General features: G+C 45.3%; 2 protein-coding genes across 3 annotated transcripts in view; one reads left to right on the top strand and one right to left on the bottom strand.

The window, feature by feature from the left end:
• SLC25A25 (solute carrier family 25 member 25) overlaps positions 1 to 601 on the bottom strand; it is a 47155-nt gene extending 46554 nt beyond the window's left edge. Inside the window, exon 1 of one of the 2 annotated variants that reach the window (XM_040324812.1) lies at positions 197 to 601. In XM_040324812.1, coding sequence (XP_040180746.1) covers positions 197 to 460 — 264 coding nt within the window. In that variant the 5' untranslated portion in view covers positions 461 to 601. The remainder of the gene's footprint in view (positions 1 to 196) is intronic. The other variant, XM_040324813.1, reaches the window with a different exon arrangement.
• A 411-nt stretch (positions 602 to 1012) lies between these two features.
• On the top strand, positions 1013 to 16705 carry NAIF1 (nuclear apoptosis inducing factor 1). Its single transcript, XM_040324818.1, has 2 exons — positions 1013 to 1573; positions 16126 to 16705. Exons 1-2 carry the CDS (start codon positions 1132 to 1134, stop codon positions 16599 to 16601), a joined length of 918 nt encoding a protein of 305 aa, XP_040180752.1. The 5' UTR covers positions 1013 to 1131; the 3' UTR covers positions 16602 to 16705.
• The last annotated feature ends 760 nt before the right edge of the window (positions 16706 to 17465 follow it).

Raw genomic sequence — 17465 nt, 5'->3', positions numbered from 1 at the left:
CAAACATCGTGCCTGTGATGTGTCAGTGAATGGAGGCAGGCATTGATCACATTCATATATCTATACATAGAGCCCATAGACACCATGTACAGGGCCAGTACTACAACTCCCAGGGGGCTTGTGTAGGCGGTGAGCCCGAAGGGGATGCTGGGAGTTGTAGTCCTCGCCCCCTCTCAGCCAATCAGCGCTCTCTTACCTTGAGCTCCAGTTCGGTCCGGTGTACACCGAGCCTTTTGAGGCCCACGGCCAGGTCATTGACACAGATGCCGCCGTCCTGGTTGACGTCTAGCACCTGGAAGAGGATCTGCAGGCGCCTCTCTTGCTCGGGCCCCCCGCACAGGAGCCCCCCGCACGGGTCGGAGGAATGGGCCTCGTGTGTGTGCGGAGCGCCTCCCAATATATCACACTGACAGAACACTCCGCTCAGCAGCGGCGACACCAGAGAGCGGGGACGGGCCATAGACGGTACGCCGGGATCCAGAGCGGTCAGGCGGAATTCGGTCGGGAGTCTTTCGCGAAACACCTCGCAGCTCTCGTCGTCAAACACCGGTATATGGCGGCAGGAAACGCGTCACCTCACACACCCCCCTGACGTCGGAGTCACACACCTTCCACGTCGCCCTGCAGATCCTGCCCAGTGTGACGCCGCCGCACAGCGCGCAGTCCATTGGCTCGCCACACACTCAACAACCAATCGCTGTTCGGGTATTGCGTGGGAAACAACTTCAACTTAAAACACAAAGTATTTCTCTGCGTGAAATCTACGCATAGTTGTTATATTAAACACCATTCGTCCGACATAAATACTACAATGTTTCTAATTTTCACAAAGCACTTTTCTTTTATCGCTTTAAAATAATACCGACCAATAGTGGCGCTGTATTCGTGATTGACGGGACTGTTACGCAATTACAACTCTAAGGGGGTGTTGCTGAGAGTGGCTCCGGAGTTAGCCAATCCAATGTTACACTTGACACGTGTGGGCGGTACCCCGTCCTCCCTACGCAAGCTTGCGTAGAGACGCGATAAAGAGGCAGATTCTGGAAGCCGTTACGCTGCGTAGGTTCCGTGTCGCCCCGGCTTACGCAATTTACGTATTGCGGTGTTATTCCCGACACCGGCGGAGCGGCGATGGCTACGCCAGCCAAGAAAAGAAAGACCAATTTCTCAGAACAAGAAGTGGACATCATCATGGAGGAGATGGAGAAGCAGAAACACATCCTGATTAACCATTACAACGCTGGGGTGCCCCTGATGACCAAAAGCAACGCCTGGTACGACATCTTGAAGCGCGTCAACACCATCAGCACGTGCCACCGCGAGATGGCGGAGGTGAAGAAAAAGTGGTCTGATCTGAAGACGGAGGTGCGCAGGAAGATGTCCCAGGCGCGCGCTGCGGTGGAAGGCGAGGGGGACGTGGGCACGGCGCCGGTCATGCTCACTTCTCTGCAACAGCGCATATGCAACTTGTTGGGGGAGAGCGCCATCCTCAGCCTGCCCGGCCAGGAGTGCGCCACCGAAATACCCACCCAAGTCTCCATCAGTTCACCCGACGCCGTAACTCTGGCACAAAGTGAGTGGGCACAGATTATTTACATGGCCGAGATCAGCACCAGCGTCTGTACAGCGCAGACCACAAAAAGAACCCTTATTGCCCATTATAAAAGATGGCGGAAATAATTACAACGTTCTTTGGGGCAGATTCACAGTGCAAGTACGCCGGCGTATCTACTGATACGCCGGTGTACTTTCAAATTTCCCGCGTCTTATCTTTAGTTTGAATCCTCAAACCAAGATACGACGGCATTTGGGTAAGATCCGACAGGCGTACGCCTTCGGATCTTAGATGCAATACTTCGGCGCCTGCTGGGTGGAGTTCGCATCGTTTTCAGCGTCGGGTATGCAAATTAGCTTTTTCCGACGATTTACGAACGTACGCGCGGTCGTCGTCTCTAGTCGGCTTTTTCCGGCGTAAAGTTAAAGCTGCTATTTTGTGGCGTATAGATAGACTTGCCATGTTAAAGTATGGCCGTCGTTCCCGCGTCGAAATTAGAATTTTTTTTTTTGCGTAAGTCGTCCGTGAATAGGGATGTACGTAAGTCACGTCGAAGTTCTAAAAATGACGTCGTTGCGACGTCATTTCGCGCAAAGCACGGCGGAAAATTTAGATACGGAGCATGCGCAGTACGATCGGCGTGGGAACGCGCCTAATTTAAATGATCCACGCCCCCTACCCGGATCATTTTAATTAGGCGGGCTTGCGCCGGGGAATTTACGCTACGCCGCCGCAACTTTACAGGCAAGTGCTTTGTGAATCAAGCACTTGCCCGTAAAACTTGCGGCGGTGTAACATAAATGCGATACGTTACGCCGCCGCAGATCTACCTGAATCTGCCCCTTTGTTTTCACCCTCTTGCAGCTTCAAATTCATGGGAAAGCAGGAACAAAAATGGTCTCTGGACAGCAGCACTCTGAACAAATTGTAGCCTTTATTAAAAGAAGGACAGCACTACAAGTCACAGCAAAGTAAAATAAAACCCAACTGCTCTCATAGCTATGACTAAGCACTAGTTTCAGTGCGAAACGCGTCAGCCTTGGGTTTTATTTTACTTTTTATTTATTTATTTACTTTTTATTTATTTTACATTTTATTTTAATAAAACCCAAGGCTGACGCGTTTCGCACTGAAACTAGTGCTTAGTCATAGCTATGAGAGCAGTTGGGTTTTATTTTACTTTGCTGTGACTTGTAGTGCTGTCCTTTTAATAAAGGCTACAATTTGTTCAGAGTGCGACTGTCCAGAGACAATTTTTGTTCCCGCTTTGCTAAGTGCATTGCCTGCACCTGAGTTATCTGCAACAGTGGATGTTCGTCTGGGTTCCCACCCGGAGCGGCTATTCCCTTTCCCCTTCAAATTCATGGGGCTTGGGAAAGAAATTACACACAAATTTTAAGACCATTCCAGTGCAGGTTCCAGCATCGCACCCGAATCACCGACGGTTCACACTGCCCTATGCAAACCGCTAGGAGTGGCAATACAAAGTTAATGACACACCCAGATCAGATTGCAGTGCAAACTGTGAGTTTGGACAGAATTTGCGATCCGATTCTGGTTCAGACAAAAAAGGTTCCTGAACGAGTTTGGTCCGAACGCGATGCAAATTCAGCCACCAATAGTTACATAGTAGGTGAGGTTGAAAAAAGACACAAGTCCATCCAGTCAAACCTTTGTGTGTGATTATACTGTATGTCAGTATTACATTGTATATCCCTGTATGTTGTGATCGTTCAGGTGCTTATCTAATAGTTTTTTGAAACTATCGATGCTCCCCGCTGAGACCACCGCCTGTGGAAGAGAATTCCACATCCTCGCCGCTCTTGCAGTAAAGCACCCTCTACGCAGTTTAAGTTTAAACCACTTTTCTTCTAATTTTAGTGAATGATCGCGTGTCTTAAATTCCCAGTGGAAAAGTTTTATCCCTATTGTGGGGTCACCAGTACGGTATTTGTACGTTGAAATCCTATCCCCTCTCAAGCGTCTTTTCTCCAGAGTGAATAAGTTCAGTGCTTGCAACCTTTCCTCATAACTAATATCCTCCAGATCCTTTATTAGCTTTGTTGCCCTTCTCTGTACTCGCTCCATTTCCAGCACATCCTTCCTGAGTACTGGTGCCCAGAACTGGACGGCATACTCCAGGTGCGGCCGAACCAGAGTCTTGTAGAGCGGAACAATTATCGCTTCATCTCTGGAGTTGATCCCCTTTAATTAATGCCAATATTCAGTTTGCTTTGCTTGCAGCAGCTTGGCATTGCATGCCATTGCTGAGCCTGTCATCTACTAGGACCCCCCAGGTCTCTTTCCATCCTAGATTCCTCCAGAGGTTCTCCCCCAGTGAGTAGATTGCATTGCTATTTTGCCACCCAAAGGCATTTTTTTAAATTGTTCTACATTAAACCTCAATTGCCATTTATTTGCCCACCCCATTAATTTGTTCAGATCTTCTTGCAAAGATTCCACATCCTGCGGAGAAGGTATTGCCCTGCTTAGCTTAGTATCGTCCGCAAATACTGAGATTGAACTGTCTATCCCATCCTCCAGGTCTTTATGAATAAATTAAATAGGATTGGTCCCAGGACAGAACCCTGGGGGAACCCACTACCCACCCCTGACCATTCTGAGTACTCCCCATTTATCACCACCCTCTGAATTTGCCCTTGTAGCCTGTTTTTAATCCATCTACTCACCCTATTATCCATGCCAACAGACCTTATTTTGTACAGTAAACATTACTAAAATCTTGTTTATAGTCCCTTATCATCCCCTTTAAGAGTTTGCATACTATTGATGTTAGGCTAACTGGTCTGTAATTCCCAGGGATGTATTTTGGGCCCTTTTTTAAATATTGGTGCTACATTGGCTTTTCTCCAATCAGCTGGTACCATTCCAGTTCATAAAAAATAGTCACAATGGTCTGGCAATTACTTGACTGTGTGTTCCCTAAGTACCCTTGGGTGCAAGCCACCTGGTCCCGGTGATTTATTAATGTTAAGTTTTTCAAATCTATATTTCTAGCTCTGCCCTCTGTTAGTCACGAGGGTGCTTCCTGTGACGTATCATGAGGATAAACACTGCAGTTTTGGTTACTGAAGCCCCCGGATTCCCTTGTGAAGACTGAGGAGATGTATAAATTCAATACCTTCACCATCTCCCCATCCTTAGTAACCAGATTCCCTTCATCATACTTTATGGGACCAATATGATATGCCCTCCCTTTCTTACTATTTATGTACTTAAATAATTTCTTGGGATTTTTCTTACTCTCCTCTGCTATGTGCCTTTTGTGTTCTATTTTAGCTGCCCTGATTGCACCCTTTTCCTGTTGCATTCCTTGTAAAGTTGGAATGCTGATGATGATCCCTCAGCCTTATATGTTTTGAAGGCCTTCTCTTTTAGTTTTATATGCATTTTTACATTAAGCCACCCAGAACTTTTATTAGCTCTTTTAAATATATTTCCCATTGGGATGCACTGGCTAATGCCCTTATTTAATATGCTCTTAACCACTTAAGGACCGCCTCCTGCACATTTACGTTGGCAGAATGGCACAGCTGGGCACAAGCACGTACATGTACGTCCTCCTTAAGTGCCCAGCCGTGGGGCGTGCGCCCGCGACCCAATCCAAAGCTTTGTGACCTCGGCCGTGGGACTCGCGGACCCGATCGCCGCTGGAGTCCCGCTATCGGTCCCCAGGGCTGAAGAACAGGGAGAGCTGTGTGTAAGCACAGCTTCCCCGTTCTTCATTGTGGTGCTGTCATTGATCGTGTGTTCTCTAATATAGGGAAACACGATCAATGATGTCACACGTCCAGCCTCCCCCCTACAGTTAAAAACACAGATGAAGTCACACTTAACCCCTTCAGCATCCCCTAGTGGTTAACTCCCAAACTGCAATTGTCATTTTCACAGTAAACAATGCATTTTTAATGCATTTTTTGCTGTGAAAATGACAATGGTCCCAAAAATGTGTCAAAATTGTCCAATGTGTCCGCCATAATGTCGCAGTCAGGGAAAAAAATCACTGATCGCCGCCATTAGTAGTAAAAAAATAAATAAATAATAAAAATGCAATAAAACTATCCCCTATTTTGAAAACGCTATAAATTTTGCGAAAACCAAATCGATAAACGCTTATTGCGATGTTTTTTTTACCAAAAATAGGTAGAAGAATACGTATCGGCCTAAACTGAGGAGAAAATATATTTTTTTAGATATTTTTGGGGGATATTTATTATAGCAAAAAGTAAAAAATATTGAATTTTTTTCAAAATTGTCACTCTATTTTTGTTAATAGCACAAAAAATAAAAACCGCAGAGGTGATCAAATACCACCAAAAGAAAGCTCTATTTGTGGGGAAAAAAGGACGGCAATTTTGTTTGGGAGCCACTTCGCACGACCGCTTAATTGTCAGTTAAAGCGACGCAGTGCCGAATCGCAAAAACTGTCCGGGTCCTTTACCTGCCTAAAGGTCCGGGTCCTAAGTGGTTAAAGCATACCCATTTCTCCTCCATGTTCTTTGATCCTTAAGATTTTATCCCAATGTGTATCTTCTAGCAAGGTTCGTAGTTTAGGGAAGTTGGCTATTTTGAAATTCAGTGTCTTTGTATTCCCCTTATATTTCCTATTAGTGTGATTTATACTGAAACAAAATTGACCTGTAATCGCTGTTTCCTAAATTGCCCTAAATACAGTTTGTGTGACTGAATTTGCATCGCACAGACATTGCATGTGATCTGTACAGCAATGCGGTGCAAATCACATGCAATGTCTGGCATCGCAGCAGTTTGAACCGGCCCTCAGGCACCATTCAGATCTGCGCGTTTCCAAACACATCGTAAACTGTACAGGAAAAGCGTCCATTGCCACGGTTTTGAAAAATACGCTGCAAACCCACATCGCACTTGCATTGCCATTAAAAAGGGAATGGCACTCCAAGTGTGGGTATCAGATACGCATCTGAATTTTAATAGACTTTCTTAAATTTTAATTGTGTAGATTTGCATACTTACATCTGTCCAGATTGGCACAATGTGGGTTTGGGTTTCTCATACCTGATGGGCTGCTGGGGAAGTCACTATAGTAGTCAGTGCAACTACAATGATAGCCACAATCTTCCAGATCCTGTTCAAATTCTATGTAAGCGGTGTCCCCTCTGTTCCAGGCCAAGGAGAATGGACCCCAGATTAATGAAGGTCTTTTATGACAGAGCTTGTCTGTGCTGGGTGAAGGTTGGACTCCTGTTAGGATTCTGATTATATGAGTTCTGCAGTGGGAAAGGTAAATTTGCAGTTTAAAAAAAAAAAAAGTAATCTGGCTGTCTGGTCATTCTCCCAGGGGCCACTGGGAGCAGTGTACTCTTTGGTCTGGCCAGGTCCTGCCCTGTGTGTGTCAGGATTATTGGGCTGCAGTTTTTTCATCCAGCCACTAGAGGGCGCAGGATTGCTCAGTAGAGCATACTTTTGTGCAGTGTACATAGGAAGTAGAAGGGCGGACATTTATCGTGTTTGAAGTCTCATGTGGGCTAACGAATCAGCACGGCTTTGAGTGACACACAGCAGCCTATGGCTAGATAATGAGGTGTAAGTTATACCTATGGAAGAGCTGGGAGACCAGACAGCGCAATTATATACTGCATCGGTGCAAAATTTGCATAAGGGAAAACTTGTATACTTGCTACTTAATCCAAGTGTCAACAAAGGCCTGGGGAATGCCCAAGAAAAAACCAAGCCTACTTACCAACCAGCTCGCAGACAACCAATTACCGGTCTAACAGTATGCGTTAAAAACAGGGGTTTTGTCCCCACGCATTTGCAAACGCATGCATGAGCCACAGAGCCACATCACTGCACTCTGGAGTCTGTGTTCCTAACACTAAACTATGAGTGTCCCCACAATGGAGGCACATGTATTCTGATGGATAGATGAGGACAGGTGGACTGAAGGGCAGCCCACCCCTTCTTAGGCCGCGTACACACGGTCCGTCCAAACCGATGAAAACGGCCTGAAGTCCAGTTTCATCGGTCCAAACCGACCGTGTGTACGGCCCATCGGTCTGTTGTCCTTCGGACAAAAATTATAGAACTTGCTTTAAAATCGAACCGATGGACCGCTGACCGATAGGTATAAACCTCATCTATAGCCGGCCATCGCAGTAAGCAGCATTGGGAGGTTGAAACAGATATCAACAAAGGCCTCGGGAATGCCCAGGAAAAAACCAAGCCTACTTCATGACCAGCTCGCAGACAACCAATTACCTGTCGAACAGTATGTATTAAAAACAGGGGTTTTGTCCGCACGCATTTGCAAACGCATGCATGAGCCACAGAGCCACATCACTGCACCCTGGAGTCTGTGATCCTAACACAAAACTATGAGTGTCCCCACAAAGGAGGCACATGCATTCTGATGGATAGATGAGGACAGGTGGACTAAAGGGCAGCCCACCCCTTCTTAGGCCGCGTACACACGGTCGGTCCAAACCGATGAAAACGGCCTGAAGTGCAGTTTCATCGGTCCAAACCGACCGTGTGTACTTGCTTTAAAATCGAACCGATGGACCGCTGACTGATAGGTCCAAACCGATGGTTAGTACACAAAAGCATCGGTTCAAAACCCGCGCATGCTCAGAATCAAGTCGAAGCATGCTTGGAAGCATTGAACTTTGTTTTTTTCATCACGTCGTGTGTTTTCCGTCACCGCGTTCTGACCCGATCGGATTTTGAACTGATGGTGTGTACGCACATCAGACCATCAGGCCACTTCAGCAGTGAACCGATGAAAACGGTCCGTCGGACCATTCTCATCGGTTTGGACCGACCATGTGTACGCTGCCTCAAAGGTACAGGAGCATACCAAACACCCAGCATGTAGCACAATGGCTGCAAAGGTGCTGGTGCACTGCTGGACCAATGGTGAAACAGACTTGTCCACTGTCCTCATCTATAGCTGGCCATCGCAGTAAGCAACATTGGGAGGTTGAAACAGATATCAACAAAGGCCTGGGGAATGCCCAGCAAAAAACCAAGCCTACTTACCGACCAGCTCGCAGACAACCAATTACCTGTCTAACAGTATGCTTTAAAAACAGGGGTTTTGTCCGCACGCATTTGCAAACGCATGCATGAGCCACAGAGCCACATCACTGCACCCTGGAGTCTGTGATCCTAACATAAAACTATGAGTGTCCCCACAAAGGAGGCACATGCATTCTGATGGATAGATGAGGACAGGTGGACTGAAGGGCAGCCCATCCCTTCTTAAAAGGTACAGGAGCACACCAAACACCCAGCATGTAGCACAATGGCTGCAAATGACCTCTGATGAAGCCACGTGACGTGGTGTAACATGTAAGGGACGGACTGATTTTTGAAGCAATACATCAGTAAGCTGTCATCAGCTGTTTCTTAGTTTCGTTTTCTTTGATCTTTTAAAATGCACTTGTTAGCGTTTTTACCAATAAATTAGCCTTGGTTTACTACACTATGGGAAGCTACCTTTTTTATTTCCCCATGCTGAGCACCACCGCTGCCAAATAGAAATCTGGAGCCTACAAACATTGGATTATACAGGACGCCCTGAACATCCACAGCTAGTTGCAGATTCAACAACACCCCTTGTGGATATCCATTTAATCAAGGCTTGATTACTACCTTGGGAAGGTAAGCGCATTGTGAGCCCACATTATTTGAAGACCCACATGAGAAGATTTTAAACATTTGTTTATCACTATTGGAGAAGTTTATATTTATTTTTGTCTTTATGGAACTTCCTACACTTTTATGCACGTATAACGGCTGTATTGTTAGCCTATTATTCCAGGACTGATTTAGGCTTCATATTTATGTTTGCCTGCTGACTTTTGCAGCTATTTTTGTGCACACTTTTTTTTTTTTTTTTTTTTTTTTTCACTGGCCACTTGCTGGCTGAACGTTTTTATTCATTATTGATGTTTTTATATTTTTTAGCACTTTGTTTCAATTTTAGTTTATTATCTATGTTCACTGATTAACACTTTGATTACTTAGTCATATTCATTGCGCTCGTCACTTTACCTTTCACTATTTTATTGTATTTCTATTTGATATTTATACATTATTAGATTGAGCAGCATCATCACTTTTAGTTCATTACTATTATTTTACTTCACATCTTAAGCTTTACTAGGTAGGCGCAAGAGCACCCTCACTTTAACAATGGCTGCAAAGGTGTTGGTGTGCTGCTGGACCAGTACAACTGTTTGTCCGGGTATCAATGTGTCTCCAATGTAGCGTGCATTTGATCTGCAGGAGCTTACATTTAGGCTGCACTAAAGTGCATAGAGGCTGCATTCAGGATGCATTGGATGTGCTTGGCTAGTCCTGAAAAACTAGTATGGGCCAATTGCAGGTGGGAAGGTGCAGAATAAATAAGACAGCTGGGGGAGGCAGGTGCACCGATCATTGATCTGGTGGTGTTCACATCTCCAGATGGACCAGTGGTATCAGGTGTATGAGCCACTGTGGTGTTTGGCATTGGAATGATTATTGACGCATTAGAATGTCATTAGGAGAGTTTAGCGGAGCAGGAATGGACTGCGGCTGTATTACCCTAAACCAGTGCTTCTCAATTATTTTCTGTCATGCCCCCCCTAGGAAGAAGAAAACATTTTGTGCGACTGTAAATAGTATCATTTGTCTATAAAATTGTTATAAGTACACCTCTGCATAACACCGTATCCTTATTAACCTTATTATCCTTATTTGGCTTCATGCTGTCCGCTGCCAACATTTTTAGACATAGTAAGCACACCGGTCTTTCCTCGTCTCCCACCGTAGTCACAGTGAAGCCAAGCGCTACATACGCCTCGTCATATTTCCTCGTCTTAGCCTTCGGGAGACTTTCTGTTATCTCCTTCTCTCTCCGCCTGTCTTCTCATCCCTGTTAAAATTTTTTCCATGATGTCACTTGAGGGTCTGCTACACTTCGTGTCTACAAAGAGTCACACGGGCGGGTTTGGCCAATCAGGATAGAGCATTATGTCTATCCAATCGGGTCTGTTCTCCTCGAAAGGCTCACGTGGTCCTCCGCGTCGGGCTGCTACTGGGGCTGCGCTGGGACAATCTCAAGTGATCGCGCCGCGCTGCTCCCTCTCTCTGCAGTATGCAGTATTTGCCGAGGTCAAACGAGCCCCCCTTTACGGAGCCTCGCGGCCCCCCAGGGGGGCCGCCCCACTATTTGAGAAGCACTGCACTAAACACACCGGATCATGACTGATCTCAGAGCCGAAGCAGGATCGAGCCTGGTTAGTAATTACATTGTAAAATGCCCAGGAATACCAGGTGCTGTAAGCTTTTACCCTCCAGCGTGAGGGAGGCAAGAGGCTTTTAGGCAGTCGCTGAGGGGGTTCGCTCCGTCTTTAGCCGGTGGAAACCTGGTGGGTTAATGTACACTTCTTGGAACCTTGATGGGTCTGCCACAGAGTCATCAGCCTTTTGCCTTGCATTGGCTCTTGGGGACGAAGTTGTGGGCTGATTTTTGTAAACACTCAACCGGTAGCAGCCCCAAAACCAAATGGGCACAGGAGGTCTATCTTAGATCTCATGGCACTAGACACATTTCTACACACCCTTCTTGTCAGATGGGGTCAGTAGATCAGTGATAGCCTCTCTGCAAGAGGTAGTTTTTGGGTGTCCATAGTCATCAATGACGTATATCTTCACATGCCAGTTTTTTCCTGGCTCCTCAAAGGTTTCTGCGATTTGCAGTAGAAAGTTGCGATTTTCACTTTGTGACATTGCCCTTTCGGGCTGGGTTCACAAAGCTTCTAGCCCTGATACTGCACTTGCTGCAGATGCAGGTGATGTCAATCTCAGGATGCCTCAATAATCTTGCTCAGGGAGCAGTCGATTTCATATTTATAGGGAAATATAAGTGGCAAAGGATATCCTTCGATCTGTGCAGGAGGAAATATCTATGTTGAAGCCGTTCCCTATGTGCAGTTCAATTCCAGGTCTTTTGTAGAGGAACAGTCTCTGTTTGGAACATGGAGGTCCAAGAATTGGATTGCCGAAAGGCCCTGTCCCCAGAGTACCGCAGAGCTAGAATTGGTGGTTGATTGTTTGGAATCTGGAGAAGGGGAAATTTTTTCCTTCCAGTGATATGGAAGATAATAACCACTGATGCCAGTCTTTCCAGTTGGGGGGCTGGTTTTGAAGTGGCTACAGTTCAGGGGTCTCCACAGGAGAGAATACTGCCCTTCAATATCTTGGAACTTCAGGCTGTACACCCTGTTCTGGATTATTGAATGAACCAGTTGCACAGGTTTGTAGTCAGTGTCATAGTTAGTCAGGTTTAAAAAAGTCACAAGTCAATCTAGTTCAACCAATAAAAAAACAATCATAAAATCTCATATACACAATCCTTCCCCACAGTTAATCCAGAGGAAGGTGAAAAACACCAGCAAAGCATGATCCAATTTTCTACAGCAGAGGAAAAAAATCCTTTCAGATCCCCCCGAGAGGCAATCGGATTTTACCTGGATCAACTTTTATGCAGTGGCATATATTAACCACCAGGGGGAGACCAGGAGTGGAGCGCCTCAGGAAGAGAAACCACATTCTGTCTGGGGTAAAATAGCACATGCCGTCTGTCGCCAGTACTTATTCCAGGTATACAAGCTAGTAGGGGGCTTTTCCAGGTTCTATAACAAATTGGACAGGTTGGGTCCGGTACGAGAGTTGCACTAGCAATAGTGGGTAGATGAACTGGTAACACCTTAGGGACCAGTTCTCTCTAATCTATGCCTTCCCCCTGATTTAAGTACTGTCGCTTCTTTTGCGAAGAATCCGGGAGGTGGTAACACTGGTAATAGTGTTACCTGGCCCAGCCCAGGAGGGCTTAAAACACAGACGTAGTGAATCTTGCAAAGGGAACGCTCCTTTCGGTCCTTCCGGTCCAGCAAGACCTATGGACTTGGGTCCTGTTTTCTCCACACTGTTAAGTGCCAGGAAGCTGGCTTCAGGGAGCTTCCATTACAGGACTTGGAAATCTTATATGCCTGGTGTGAAGCCAGGAAGTGGCACCCATGGAAATATGTGATTTTTTCCTTTCTCCACTCAGGAGGGGAAAAAAGATTGGCCTTATGTATTTAATCATAAGGGTCAGATTTAATCTCTATCCATTTTCATGCAGAGATCATTGTTTCTCACTCCTTTCGTACTTCATGCAGGGTGTAACGCAGACACCCCTGCCTGTCAGGCCACCCTTGTGTCCTTGGGACTTGAGCTTCGTCTTGACTGTCCTTGCAGAAGCCACCTTTTGAAACATTTCAAGAAACTCTGTTTTCATCAGACGAACCGATCGTGTGTACGCGGCATTACATGTAAGGCCTCGTACACACGACCGGACATGTCCGCTGAAACTGGTCCGCGGACCAGTTTCAGAGGACAGATCCGATCGTGTGTACAGGCTAGCGGACAGATATCCAGCGGACAAAAGTTTCTTAGCATGCTAAGAAACTTGTCCGCTGGAGAGCTGTCCGTCGGACATGTCCGCTGGTTAGTACGTCTAACCAGCGGACCGAAATCCCGTGCATGCGTCAAATTGATTTGACGCATGCGTGAAAGCATTGAACTCGCGCGATAGAGAACGTCGGTGTCGTCTACGTCACTGCGTTCTCTGTCCAAGATGATTTCGGTTTGATGGTGTGTACAGCCATCAGACCGAAATCTCCGAGCGGAGATGTCCGATGAAAACGGTCCGCGGACCGTTTTCATCGGACATGTCCCCTCATGTGTACGGGGCCTTAGAAGCCATTCTTGGTCTTGCATCATGATAAGGTGATGTTGCGTCCGCCATCCATCTTTCTTGCCTAGAGTGGTTTCTAGTTTTCACTAGATGGACTTGACTAACTATGTAACTTGAATCAGTACAGTGTCTTGCCTTTCTTTTTTTTCCTAATCCACAGTCGGCAGGGGAAAGATCGCTGCGTACTCGAGATAGTTCAGGCGGTCAGAATTTACTTGAGTTGTCAGCGCAGGTCAGGAATCCTGGTTTGTGCTGCCAGAAGAGCCCAGGAAGGGCAGGCGGCATCCAGGTCCCCTATTTTTCTCATTGGATCAGCCAGTTAATCATTCAAGCCTATGGTTTGAAAGGGCAAGGTCCCTCTCTTTTATGGTGAGAGCGCGTGCGTAGGGGCATCTTGGGCTATCTGCCATCAGGGGTTCAGGTTTGCAAGGTCGCTAAATGGTTTTTGGTTGATGCATTCACAGGTTTTACCAGGTGAATGTCAAAGCCGCAAAGCATACTGCCTTTGGCCGCAGTATGTTATGAGCGGCAGAAAAGGTCCTTCTCGGGTGACCGTTTCTGTGACTGTTTCTCTCTCCCCTCAAGTGTTTTGCTTTGGGACATCCCAGATAGTAATTATTATAACCTGCTCTGTGTCCAGTGATGAGCGATAAAGAAAATTGGATTTTCCTATATACTTACCTGTAAAATCAATTTCTTGGAGTACTTTACAGGACACAGAGGTCCCTCCCCCTCGTTCTGGAAATGTATTGATTGCTACAAAATTGAAATATTATATATAATATATATATATATATTGTGAAAGAGTAAATTGATACCCAACATTTCACACTACAAAGTTGCATCAATGGAATGGGATGGCATCAAACTTTTACCCTTAAAAATCTCCGTAGGCAACGTTTAAAAAATTCTACAGGTAGCATGTTTTAAGTTACAGAGGAGGTCTAGTGCTAGAATTATTGCTCTCACTCTAACGGTCGCGGTGATACCTCACATGTGTGGTTTGAACACCGTTTTCATATGCGGACGCTGCTCATGTATGCGTTCGCTTCTTCTGGTGTTGTTGGGGAATATATTTAGATGAAAGTTTGCTTCTTCTTCTGGTGTTGTTTTTGGGGAATATATTTAGATGAAAGTTTTTCTATCAGGAGTTCAGCTTTGATAAATGTATTTTAAAATATTTTTATGAGTTGTAATTAAAACAATATCAAATAATAGTAATTACCGGTTTTAAAAAGACAATCCATCCAAAGCTTGTCCTTCAGTCTTAAGATGGATCTGATTTTTCTGTCTACCAACGTCTATGTCTGAAGAACTTGTGCATAGAGATGACCACACAGTGGAAGCAAACCTTCATATCTTTTACAGACAAGGAAGCTGTTTATCTTGAGGGAACAGAAGGCTATAAGCCAAGAGTCCCATCCTGCCTATCGACACTAAATTATATACCAATACAAGAAAAAAGGGGGAAGTTTAGATAATTAAAATATACTGTATCGCAACCTATTAACATTGCAATGTTTATATACATTTTTATTACATTTTTGAATGCATTCTTTAAAAATCTTAAAAACACGTTAAAGGGGCTGTAAAGGTACAATTTTTTTTTATAAATAGCTTCCTTTACATTAGTGTAGTCCTCCTTCACTTACCTCATCCTTCCATTTTGCTTTTAAATGTCCTTATTTCTTCTGAGAAATCATCACTTCCTGTTCTTCTGTCTGTAACTCCACACAGTAATGCAAGGCTTTCTCCCTGGTGTGGAGTTTCGTGCTCGCCCCCTCCCTTGAAAGGAGCTGTGTGTTAGTTGGCATCCTGACTCTCCTGCTTGCCCTCTCCCCCTCAAGGGAGGGGGCAAGCATGACACTCCACACCAGGGAGAAAGCCTTGCATTACTGTGTGCGTTATCCAGAGATAAAGGAGGAAAGAATTACAGTTTGTAGGGCAAACCTGACCAAAGAGGGTGTGTGCAGAGGGGGGGGGGGTGCAAAGATGAGCAGAGGCATGTTGAGTTTGGGGTGCAGAGGTTAGCACTGGGAAGAATGCACAGGTGTCTGTCATAGTAAATACCTGTTACATGGTTGGTAAGTGTAAGGCTCCATTCACATCATGTGACAGAGCATGCACATTCCTATGCACCGCGTGTAGGGCAGCCCCTCCCACTTTTACCCCCTCTCTCTCCCTTTATCCATTTCTCTCTCTCTCACACACCCCCTCTCTCGTTCACCCCCTCCCTCTCTCACACCCCCTCTCTCTCTCACACATCCTCTCTCACCCCCTTTCACCCCCCCCCCCTCTCTCTCACACACCCCCTCTCTCACCTCTCTTCTCTCTCACTCACCCCCTGTCTCTTACATCCCCTCTTACCCCCTCTTTCTCCATTTCTCTCTCACACCCCCTCACCCTTCTTTTTTTCTCACACTTCCTCTTTTTCTCACCCTCATCCCTTGCTCTCTCTCACCCCCCCCCCCCACTTTAAATTTCTTTTGTTGAAATATTTAATTTGTTTTAACAAAAAAAATTCCATAAAAAGGCCCACCAAAAACCTCAGCACCAGGCTCATGATGCTCTTAATTCGGCCCTAGGTGAAGCAATATCTACTGGTCTTGACAATCCATAATGGCCTAGTTACTGTTCTCTTTTTCTGCAGATGTTGTTAGTTACTATTCTCTTTTTCTGCAGATGTTGGCATGTCCTGCTAAACATTTAGGCGTATATCAGTTTATTTTTTTTTAACTGTAGTGGACAAAGGATCTGTAAGTATAATCGATTTCTTTTTCAGTCCCTACAGAGACCACCTACCATACTTTAGAAGAAAATGTGGTGGAGTATTGCACAACAGAAACCCCCACGACAGTTAATTCTGAGACCCCTGTAGAAATGATCTCTCCTTCAGCTGAAGTTACTGGAAAACCTCAAGAACTAAAGAACAGAATTGCGCTAAATTCAGCAAGGCTGCTGCAGGAGCAGAGAGTGACGAACTTGCATGTGAAGGAGATTGCCCAACACCTGGAGCAACAGAATGATATCTTGCAGATGATACGCCGTTCCCAAGAAGTCCAAGCTAGTGCTCAGGAGCGTCAAGCCCAGGCCATGGAGGGAACTCAGGCAGCCCTGAATGCCCTTATTCAGGTATTACGACCTATGATCAAAGATGTACGCAAGTTACTACAAAGTCGAAACACTGAGCCTCCAGCCGCCAATGAAGCTGGTGACCAGGGGACTCAAAATGGACAATCAAACAGTATCAGTCAATGACTGGTAATGACATTATGAAAGCAAGATATTACCTTAGTGCAGTGTTTCTCAACTCCAGTCCTCAAGGCGCCCCAACAGATAATGTGTTCAGGATTTCCCTCAGATGAAATGGCTGTGGTAATTACTAAGACAGTAAAACTGATCAAATCACCTGTTCAAAATAATGGAAAGCCTAAAAACATGACCTGTTGGGGTGCCTTGAGGACTGGAGTCGAGAAACATTGCCTTAGTGAATCTAAAGTGAGCTTGTTGCCACTGAAAAAAGATGAAAGTAAAGCACGCTGTGAAAGGAGAATCTTTATACTTGCCTGTTCACATGCCATGTGTTAAAGTGTATATACTGTATTTGAATAAAGTAGGGAAGGACTAGAACCCCTGTCAATTTAAATTGCTGTCCTTGTCCCTGTTAGTTAGATTCACCCTCTATATGTGTCCTGGTGAACGTAGTCACTGGGACAGAAAGTTAAAGGAAATCCAAAGTTTTCGAATTCAGGCGTTTCAACCTGTTCTGGTGACAGCTGTTTAAGTGAAGAATTCCTCTCATGTTGTAGAATTTCCTATCACCTCCTTTTGTGTCTGCAGGACAGGAATTAAAATAAAATCTCCCCAATAGGATAGAGGCCAAAAAAAACTAAAGCCCATTCCATCAGAGTAAAAATCTAAACTCCGATGGAATTTCCTAAAAATATCCAATGGAAAAACTCAGATGGGGCATACACACGGTCGGAATTTCCGATGGAAAAAGTCAGTCTGACTTTTTCCATTGGATATTCCGATCGTGTGTACGGGGCATCAGAGTTTTAACCCTTTCCCATTTTATCAAAAACAAAAAAAGGTTTTTAGTTGCTCAGATGCCATCTTTGT

This window comes from Rana temporaria, chromosome 9, assembly GCF_905171775.1.
Source record: "Rana temporaria chromosome 9, aRanTem1.1, whole genome shotgun sequence".
NCBI classification, from domain to species: domain Eukaryota; kingdom Metazoa; phylum Chordata; class Amphibia; order Anura; family Ranidae; genus Rana; species Rana temporaria.
The sequence above is the reverse complement of the archived record's forward strand: the minus strand, read 5'-3'. Positions and strand labels throughout refer to the sequence as shown.

What these genes read in the sequence shown, in the direction of transcription:
- NAIF1 (XM_040324818.1), top strand. Translation starts at nt 1,132, where the DNA reads ATGGCTACGCCAGCCAAGAAAAGAAAGACCAATTTCTCAGAACAAGAA. An exon ending in CGCCGTAACTCTGGCACAAA is followed by an intron (nt 1,574 to 16,125) that starts GTGAGTGGGCAC and finishes TTTCTTTTTCAG; the next exon opens with TCCCTACAGAGACCACCTAC.